This window comes from Sturnira hondurensis, unplaced genomic scaffold (assembly GCF_014824575.4).
Source record: "Sturnira hondurensis isolate 20B ecotype Veracruz unplaced genomic scaffold, ASM1482457v3 Scaffold0014615, whole genome shotgun sequence".
Classification (NCBI taxonomy): domain Eukaryota; kingdom Metazoa; phylum Chordata; class Mammalia; order Chiroptera; family Phyllostomidae; genus Sturnira; species Sturnira hondurensis.
In genome coordinates, this window is record NW_028087246.1 from 1,690,919 (window position 1) to 1,701,186 (window position 10,268).

General features: G+C 54.9%; 1 protein-coding gene across 1 annotated transcript; it reads right to left on the minus strand.

The window, feature by feature from the left end:
* Window positions 1-249: 249 nt before the first annotated feature.
* Window positions 250-9,917, minus strand: SPATA3 (spermatogenesis associated 3). Its single transcript, XM_037063574.1, has 4 exons — window positions 9,605-9,917; window positions 6,227-6,401; window positions 4,013-4,154; window positions 250-547 (listed from the first exon to the last, which is right to left on the minus strand). The coding sequence occupies exons 1-3, from the start codon at window positions 9,915-9,917 to the stop codon at window positions 4,049-4,051; spliced, it is 594 nt and encodes a 197-aa protein (XP_036919469.1). The 3' UTR covers window positions 250-547; window positions 4,013-4,048.
* Between the last annotated feature and the right edge of the window lie 351 nt (window positions 9,918-10,268).

Genomic DNA, 10,268 nt, shown 5'->3' on the forward strand with positions numbered 1-10,268 from the left:
CAGCTGCTCAGGAACTGGGCCCTGGCCGGGTACAGCTAGGTCACCAGGACAGACCGCAGACTGCAGGCCATGCCTCGCTGGGCCCCAGAACCTCCCCCATCACAGGTGCAACTGAATGAAGCCATGTCCCAGAGATGAGCATTCCTGGGCACAGGGCCTCTCCTCTCCAAGGTGCCTTCTTCTTGTTCCACCAACTGGGATTACCTCTTGCCGAGAAGCAGAGCTGACTGGTTACATGAGGTATTGACTGAAGTTGTATAATTTCTGCTTTTAGAACAGGAAAATTGGAAACAGGTTGTTCTGTGAGTGTGTGTAGAGAAAGTTGCCTTCACTTGGGTCTGTGGCCTCCAACAGGAATGGCAGGATCCCACCCCGGTTTATCTGGGGCTCAGGAAGTCACCAAGCCACCCCTGCCCCCTTACATCTCTTACCAAGTTCTTTGCCAAGCCCAACTTTCAGGTTTCTGGGTAAAACACACTCTAGAAACAATTCTTTTGGTGTTACTGTTCTATTTGGTGACAAGAGAGGTCCCTGATGGAAACTGGGTCTGTAAGAAAAATAAAACCGAGGCATTGGCTGACACAGTACTTGATGACAGCAGAATTCAAATTTGTAGATCCACATCCTGGTGGGAGCATGCTGGGCATGCTCTTGGCTCTGCTCCACACTGCCCCCCACCCCGCCCTGCCCGCCGCCCAGCAGCTAAGATGGAGCATCGGTCCCCAAAAGCTGGGCTGTGGTGGGGAGTTTTGCTCCATTCAGTGCCCACAAAGAGAGGGGAAGCAGGCTCTTGCTTTTAGTGCCCCATTATTCACTGGCAGGATGCTGAGAGGGGCACTAAGCTTTAGGAAAGAAAATTCTAGAAATATCTTTTCCCAGAGAGTAGACTTTGCCACTGTCATCAGGTGGGTTTTCACTGTGGACTGAGAAGGACCCCAAACTGCCTGTCCAGGAGGGCCTAAGAGGTGAGCAGACAAAACTCAAGATGGCTCAGTATACCCCGACAGGGCACTGCCTGCCCTCCGCCACACTGACTCACCCAGGCCCTCCCTCAGGGTGGCGAAGCCAACAGGTCTCCAGCCTCTAAGCCATCAGGTCTGCACATTGAGGTTCAGCCTGCACTGGTGAGATGCACATCACCTTCAAAAACACTCTTGCCAGTTGTAGAGGGCACTGCTNTAGACTTTGCCACTGTCATCAGGTGGGTTTTCACTGTGGACTGAGAAGGACCCCAAAGTGCCTGTCCAGGAGGGCGTAAGAGGTGAGCAGACAAAACTCAAGATGGCTCAGTATACCCCGACAGGGCACTGCCTGCCCCCCGCCACACTGACTCACCCAGGCCCTCCCTCAGGGTGGCGAAGCCAACAGGTCTCCAGCCTCTAAGCCATCAGGTCTGCACATTGAGGTTCAGCCTGCACTGGTGAGATGCACATCACCTTCAAAAACACTCTTGCCAGTTGTAGAGGGCACTGCTGGCTGCTCCCCCAACCCACTCTCACTGATTTCCTGGCAGGGGCCCCATTTAATCTGGCTGCTCTGCTCCCTTGCCCAGCCTTGTCCCAGGGAGAAGCGACCCCAGCCCCTGCCAGGGAAGAGAGTGAAGATGGATCTAGATGGATCTACACCAGCCATGACAGTTCAACCCCTATGCTATTCATTTCCTTAAGAAGGGGCAGGAGACCCCATTCAGGGGCAGGCCACCCCAATGAGAGAGCAGGTATGCTGGGGAAGGGTACTCCTGGGAGGAGTTTCTTAACTCAAAAAGAGACAAGCGGAAGAGGTGGCCTTTTCCCTGCTTTTGGATGTCATGATATGAGGCTGTAATTCTGGAAGTTTCTCCAGCCATCTGCCCCCGGGGGGGACTAGCCTGCCCTCTGCTGAGGGTGTCAGAGCAGAAAGCTGGAAAATATCCTCCGAATCTCTGATGCTGTTGACTTGAACCTGCGCTGATACTTCCCAACTGTCCCACTGGTGTGTGAGATAATCTCATCACCATTTGGAATTCGATTTTCTGGAATTTATACCAGATAATCAAACTCATAATCCACTCATCAAATCAATCTTAAAATGCCTCCCAGCATTTAGAAACCTACCAATTCATGGGTTCTGGAACCTGCCCCAGGCCCTGGAAATACTGGATGTTGAAGGGGGACAAGACCCAAGCCTGCCTGCTCCCAGAGTCTGAGCTCGCACCAGTTGGCTCTGCTGTCAGGAGACTCCAGAACGAAGCACTTTCTTCACATCGCCAGTTGGCACCGTCCACCCAGGCCTTGCAACCAGGCCCCATACACCCGCACACCCCTCACCTACTCCTCACAACGGTCACCCTTGGAGGCACTTCTTCCCCCTCTTCAGAGCTGACACTGACTCTCCCAGTGTCCCCTGACACCCAGTGTCCCCTCCATGGCAATAACCGCAGCTAGACCCTGAAGCTGGCTAGCTCTGTTCTCTGAGAACCTCTCCTCGTACTGGAAGGCACTGTGATCTTCCTTATTTACAGATGAGGAAGCTGAGGCCCCCACCAGCTGTGTATTTCATGAAGCTCCATGAGTGCTGACTCTTTCTTCTGTACCTGTCCCTTGGTCAGGCAGCTGAGCCCTGGAGCAGGTGCTGCGCCCTCACTGGAGTTTATTTCCTGGGTTGGGCTTTTGAAGTGCTTTGAGCAACTGCTCCCACGGTGTGCCCTCCTGTGGCCACTCCCTGTCCTGCTCTGCGACTGGTGGTCTGGGGGGTGGTTGAAAGGCTGCCATGATCTCCTCGCTTCCCCCATTGTCACTTATGAGGCACTCACTGTGGGTGGACTTGACAATGGGGACAATTGTGGGTGCCCTTGGTGTCTGCCAAGACCCTCTTTCTGGGCTGGAGCATTCTTTGTTCAGCTCCCATGAGTTGTGAACATTGGCTGCTAAGGACTCAGAGAGCCCCTTTCCCCAGAGACTTGTCTTCGGCCAAATGGGAGTGTTTTTCCGTAAAGACGGGCAAACCCCTACCCCCCTCCCATTGCCAATGCCGAATGACAGAGGGGCACACAAAGGCCAACCCTCTCGCTTTGAGGTGAGACCATTCTACAGTGTAATTCAGAGCCCCCCTGGCCTCGGGCTGAGGCTGGACATCAGCTGACCTAGTCTTGGTTCTGCTCCTTCCCTTAACCCCTCTTCCTTCCCTCCTTCAGACTCTTTTCTCAATAAGCCCAGTGCACTCAAATCCCTGTCTGAGGCTCTGCTTCTAGGGCTGAGGCTGGACATCAGCTGACCTAGTCTTGGTTCTGCTCCTTCCCTTAACCTCTCTTCCTTCCCTCCTTCAGACACTTTTCTCAATAAGCCCACTGCACTCAAATCCCTGTCTGAGGCTCTGCTTCTAGGGACCCCAGCCCAAGATGGGAGGTTTGGAGATGCCGTGTGAGGCATGCTCCCTGCCCTCGCAGATCTTGCAGTGTGGTTGTGTACATGGGCAACAACATACATACAAAACAATCGCCCACAACACAGGGCGGCCTAGGCTGGAGAAACAGTGGTCTGCCAGGTGGGAGGAAGCACTGGAGGTGCCATGGGGAGGAGGGTTTTTATGGAGGAAAGAGGACTAGGCCAGGCAGGGTAGGCAGGACTTAAAATGTTAGGAGAGGGGAAACATTTCCTAGGCAGCAAGGAAATTCCAAGGAAAGGCCTTGAGATGGGTAGGAACGTCTGCCCTGACCTTTTCTGTCTGGTGTCTCTGACGAGGGGAACCACCCCAGGCCACCGGGGTTGGGGGAACTCTGTTCCAATGATCCCAGTAATGGATCTAGCATTGTCCAAGAGCAACCAGGGCTGCTTGAGAGAGGCCATCCCGAGTCCAGGAAGGACTCTCTCTGTTCTCAAGCCACCCATGAGAGGCCAGGGGGTGGGGTACCCTGCAAAGACCTCCCCCTTCAAAGGGGACAGACACCCCATCAGCCCTGCACATTGGGCTGGCAAGTCACTGGGCCTGAGGACTCCCATAAAAAAGGCCGTGGGCACGAAGGGGGCCCACGTACCTGTTGGACTGTGAGCCAGGGGTTGTTCACAAGGACTCAATGATGTGGTAGGCGGCTCCCAGGGCCCCCAGAGCCACAGCCGCAGTCCCGAGAGCTTGGAGCACGTGAATTACGATGACTGGAGTGCTTTCTTGAAGGTCTTCTGTAAAGCAAGTGGAAAGCCCACCGTTTGGGGGAAGTTGGGCTTTAGTGCCTGTCTACCAGGAAGGAAAAATTGTGGGGTTCCCTCAGGATTGCAGGAATACCCACGTCCCTACTACTGACCCTCCTCTCTAGGGGACAGAATGCACCCCAATCCCTCCTAATCAAATCCTACCACAGGACCCCCAGGGCCTGAGGATGGGCTGGTCTGGGATGCCAGCTTCCCTAGACATTCAGGGAGTGAAGGTGGGCAAGGCCACTGTGTGCCAGGCTCTGTGCGAAACACCTCATGCCCCAGGTCCCCCCAGGTCTCACAGCAACCCTGTGGGGGAGGCTCTGCGATGGAGCCCCACCTGGAATGAAGGCTCCGAGGAAATGCACGCTGCACCCTCCACAGAATGAGGACCGTGCACGGCACGGCAGTAACTGTGAAGAGGGCTTCCACAAACGCAATGTCCACTTTGGTAGAAATCGCACTACAGTAGTGGGAGTTCTCACTTAATGTGAGTGTGTACTTTAAGCCAAGAGTCAACATCCCACCCTCGTGAGGAAGGCAGAGGTTACAGCAGCAGGTGCTCAAATCTGAGCAGGACGCGTCCTCCCCAGCCAGACCAGACCCCTGCCCCTTCCCCCTCCCTTTCCTCATTCTGAGCCTTGCTTTTGTCTCCTCCTCCGTCTAGAATGCTCTCCCTTTGACATAAGCCACAGAGGATCCTCAGATCCTTCTGGACGTGGTTGACAAGACACAGGCCCCCTGGGGCCTGGTGCAGGAGTGAGCACCCCGTTCTCCTGAAGCTCTTTGAACCTCTCCTGTAGGACATGGGTCCCCTGGCTCGCATCTTGGACACGTCTTCACCTACCATGCAGACTGTACAGTTTTTAAGGGTAAAGTTCCCTGTTCTGGTTTCCCTCCTAGTACCTAGTGTCTTGTGCGGATTAGGTTTTCCTACCTGCTGGGTGTAAAGGGCCATGAACCGGTGGCACAACTTGACACCATATGGACAGAAATGCTAAGTGTGTGGGAAGACGGCTAATAATGAGTGGCGGGCAGGTCCTTCCTGACCCACTTCCCAGGCTGTGGAGTATTTTTAGGGCTAGGCGTGTTCTTCCAACACCCCTGGGTATTTGTTTGTTTCTCTTCATCGGTGTAAGAGGTGGTGCTTTGTGTCTGATGATGGACAGGAGAGGGGATCTGGTGGGGGAGGGGCTGGGAAGAAGGGCAGGAGGAAGGTGAGGATGGGCGGGCTCTGTTCTTGGGTTGGGGTATGAGTTTCCCAAATGGAAAGCTTCTTCCACAGACATTGGTGAGACCCTAAGTACAGGCAGGGCTGCTCTGGGCCCCGAGTTGGGGGTGGGTGGAGGCCCCTCTCCCAGCCCTGGCACATAGCCTGGATCCCCTGGAAAAGGTGCCACCTGGTGGTTTCCAGGAGGAGAAAGAGAAGCCCGGATACTGTGGATGCCGCCATGGGTGGGGGCCACCCAGCCATGGACAGACCAGCCTGGGGGCATTCTTTCCTGGGGGCATTGCTAGAAATACCAGAGACCCTCTGCACGAGGTGGAGGTCTTGCTATCACCAGGGGGGCATGTGAGTTACAAGCAGTACCTGTGACTAAATTCCAGGGGAAATTCATAGGTAGGCCAAGAACCTAAAGCTCTGGGATGTGGTGTGGGCCATGGAAGGAGGCAGACAGCCAAAGAGAGCATTTGATTCTGAAGCACCTGAGTGACATGGCATTTATGAAGGACTGTGAGGGGGTGTGCCTGAGAAAGGAGGGTGCCTATGGGGAAAAGAAAAATGAACGCCCCACCCCCTGATGTGAAGCAATTCCCAGTAAGGAAGAAAATCAGCACTGGTCCGTGCAGGTGAGGGACCCTGGTGGGGTGGGTCTGCTCAGAAAGGGCCGTGCCAAAGCCTAGGCTGTGGCCACCTGGGCTGTGGGGCAGAGGCTCTCCTTTTGGCCTGGGGGTCTGCAAAGGGAGCTGCACGCGACTGTACTACAGGCCAGCCTGGGCAGAGCCTGGCCCTGGGAACCGTCCGCCCCGAGGGCCCAGCCCTGCACGAGCTCCAGAACCTGTAGAAGGTGAGGAGGCTTGGGATTCCTCTCCCTGGCGTGGTCGGCCAGGCCCGAGGCAGAAGGACATCGCAGATGCGGCTGTGGCACAGGCCCAGACGACGCCAGCAAGCAGCGCTGCCGGGACAAGTGGTGCAGGAACAGAAGGGGCGCGGGACCTGCCGCGTCGGAGGCCCTGGTGGACGGAAAAGGAGAGAGATGAGGGACCCAGCTGCCCCCAGGAGGCGGGGGAGAGCCTGGACGACACCAGAGAGAAACAAACTGTGTGGGACCCGGGTGGTTTTATAGCCTGCTGCTACCTGGGGGCGATCAGAACAACGATGCACCGGCTTACACCTGTCTGCGGCTCCGCACTGCCCACCGCCCCCAGCTCATTTCACTGTCAGAGCAATCCTGTGGAGTGGAACGCTGTCACTCTCAGCTTGCGGATGAGGAAACCGAGGCTCGGGGAATGTAAGGAGGTGCCTTAGAGCGAGTGGGTGGAAGAAGTGGGCCTCCGCTCAGGATTTCTAACTCTCGATTCAGTGCTCTCTCTGGGGAATTCGCAGGAAGTGGTGCCGCGACCCCCGCACCTGGAGCTGCCATGCTCCGTTTCCGTGGGGTTCGCTGGTTCATCTGGAAGACGCCCACTGCTTGAGTTTATACTCCTTGATACTTTCCCAGACTTATCCCCGTGTGTCCTCCTGTGCAGTGGGTCCCAGAGGGACTCTGAGATGGCACAGAATTCCCTCCCCTGGCTTCCTCAGGGAACTGTAGGTTCGTCCAACCAAGGCTCCAGGAAACCCATGACCAGCCTTGGCAAATTCAGCGCCCCTTCTGTTTCGATCTGCCCAGGGTGGAGGCTTTTCCTGGACTGTGGAAGGAAGAGATTCTAAAGGCAAGATTTTTTCTTGATTCTGTGTGTAGTTAAATTTTTTTGAAATGGACACATAATTCCTACATTCAGTGGTTTTGTAGTGTACTCACAATGGTGTACAACCATCATCCCTAATTCCAGAATCTTTTCGTTTCCCACCAAAGCAACTCCGTACCCACCGGCAGTCACTGCCGACTCCCCATCTTCCCAGTTCCTGGCAATGGATTTGCCTGTCTTGGACAGTTCAGAAATGGAATCATACAGTGTGTGGGCTTCCAGGGGGACCGGCTTCCTTCACTTGGCCCGACGCCTCTGAGGTCCCTCCATGTTGCAGCATCAGCCCATCACCTCTCTCTATTGCCCAGCGTACCCCATGGCGTGGCTGAACCACCTGCTGTCGATCCGTTCGTTGGCTGATGGACATGGAGTTGTCTTCACTTTTTGGCTCTCGTGAATAACGCTGCTGTGAACCTTCCTGTTCAAGTTCTTGGGCAGACAGATATTGTTAATTTCCTTGGATATATACCCAACAGTAGAACTGCTGGGTCCAAGGGTAAGTTCACGGCTCGCCCTTCGAGGAACTGCCAGACTTTTCCCCAGGCGGCGGCACCTTTTCACATTCCCTCAAGCAGGGCATGAAGCTTCTGGTATCTCCACGGCCTCACCAACCCTGGCCATTGTCCATCTTTTGATGACAGATCGTAGTCATTCCAGAAGAAGGCGAGTGCTTTCCTGAGTGACAATACTTTCTGCACACACAAGATTTGGACTTCACAAAGTGGCACCCTTTAAAGGCCCCCATCCCTTACTGCCCGCATTCCCTCCCACTGTGGCTCCGAAGGAGGATGTGCCTTTGGCAGAAGGGTAGGCGTCTGCTGTCCCTCCTGAAGAGCCACCACCATGTCCTGCTTTGTCTCTTCAATATGCAGAGTTCCTCCCTGGGGGTGAGTCACATGCCTTCAGTTAAAGATTTGGGAGCGTAAAGTTCTACATATCACAGGTTATCAGTTCTGAAGGCCATAGTCTAGACATGTTTCGCTCAGTGGTCAATGATCAGAATATATGCCATTTTAGAGCGTAATGCTTGAAACCATTTCCAGATGTTAAGAAGGGATGGATTCCTAGCAACAGAAATACCGTGACCTGGTGATTTTATTGTCCACACCAGCCCAGAGGGACAGGCTGTAGCCTGGGGAGCTCGGCCTGCTCAGGACCACGGAGCCCTGGGCACTGGCTCCCGGCAGATCCAGGAGCAGCCCAGGAGCAGCTGCTCCTGGGAGCAGCCCAGCCAAGGTGCACTTTCCAGGGAGACCCTTAGACCTCTCGGAATCAGAAGGTGAGGGCCTCAGCTCAGAGCGAGGGTTCTGGAGTCAGAACCCACTGAGCTTCCTGCAGCGCTGCCAGTGCCTGCTTGAGAGTGAGCTGTTTGACTTGTTTGGGCCTCACTTTTCTCATCTATAAAGTGGGGATGATAATACTAGCGTGTCCTTTGTAAGACTGTTAAATGAGAAAATTAACATAGACGGCTGAGCTAGGTGCTGGGTGTGCAGTAAATCCGGGTGTAGGTGTGAGTTAGCTGTTACCATCAGTAGTCGTGGTAGCGCTGTTAACCAGCCCACCTCCTGGACTCCCCTTGAACTCCCGCTCCACACCCCGATGCCTGTTCAGACTCTGGCCACCCAGGGAGATGGGGGACCACTTTTCCTGGACGGCCATTCCATTGTCAGACAGAACTAATTATTGGAGACTTTCTAATGTTAAGCAGAGAAATCCGCCCCTGTCTTCCATAGCTAAGGTTGCCAGATTTAGCACCTGGAAACACAGGATGCCCACGCAATATTTGGGACACCCTTATACTAAAATTTTTTTAAAATCATGTGTTGTTGGATCTGAAATTCAAATATAACTGGGTGTCCTGTGTTTCACTGGCAACCCTGTTCATGGGCCCTTAGTCAGACATCGGAGGACAACATGGAAGAAGTCTACTCACATCTTCCACCTGACAGACAGATTTCCTCCAACTCCTTCCACCAAATCTCAGACACAGAATGGCTCTTGCCTCCCCCTACTTCTCTTGTCCCCCATCAACCTGGACTTTCTTCTTTGGATTCGACTGTAAGCATCTTTTACGGCATATGAGGTCAGCCAGATGAGGACAAGGCGTATGACCACTGCCCTCGTCCTGAACCATGTAATTCTATCAATGCGTCCTTGGGGTCTGAGCGGTTATGTGGCACCTGGTTCCTAACGAGAGAGTGTGACCAACGAGCCACATTAAATGTGAAGGTACATGCGTGGCTGCCTTCTTCAGTGAGGTTGAGTTAGTGAGGAATGAGAACACCCAGGAATCCTGGTCTCTTGGGTAAAAACAAAACCAAAAACTACCCCCACACTCTGCAAGCAAGGTTCCAGAACGCACGTTAGCCATGCATCACTACCCCATAGACACTGGCTTCTGGGGTGATAACCCCAGGACTCCAGCAGCAGAAACGCTGGAACTGCTGAGCTAGAAGCCTGCCCACCTGTTTTCCTGGATCCAGGGGACGCTTTTGTGCTGCTGTTTTGAGACAGCAGGCCCTGAGCCGACCGCCTGACTTCAGGAACTGCAAGGGCCTGGCACACAGCCTCCTGCGGGGTGGACCCTGAGCTGGGCTGCTGCTGGGGTGTGGACCCCGAGCTGGGCTGCTGCTGGGGGGTGGACCCCAAGCTGGGCTGCTGCTGGGGGGTGGAGTTGGAGCTGGGCTGCCGCTGTGGGGGGCTGGAGTCAGAGCTGCTGTGCTGTGAGGTGGAGCCTCGGCGTCTGGACCCCGCCTTCTTCTTTTTGCCCTTCTTCATGGTGGGTCCTCCCAGCCTAACGTGGACCTACATGGAGCTGTCTAATTGCCCGGCTCCCTCCTGGAGGGGCCGTTTGCCCCTGCCCTGGGGGAACACTCTAGCCTCTGGCTGGACCCAGGCACCACAAAGAAAGGTCACCCACACCCCTCCTGTGAGGTCACAAAAGCCAGGGTGACTCCTATGGCAGCACCCTGGGGACAGTTCTCTCTGGTGACACCAGCCTGCTGTCACCGCCCCCCCTTCCCTAGCTACTGGGAGGGGCAGGGGGCAGCTGCCAGAGTCCTGAACTCAAGTCATGGACTTGAGCCAAGCCTGGCCGTGGGGCCTGTGACAACCTGGAGCCTATGATTC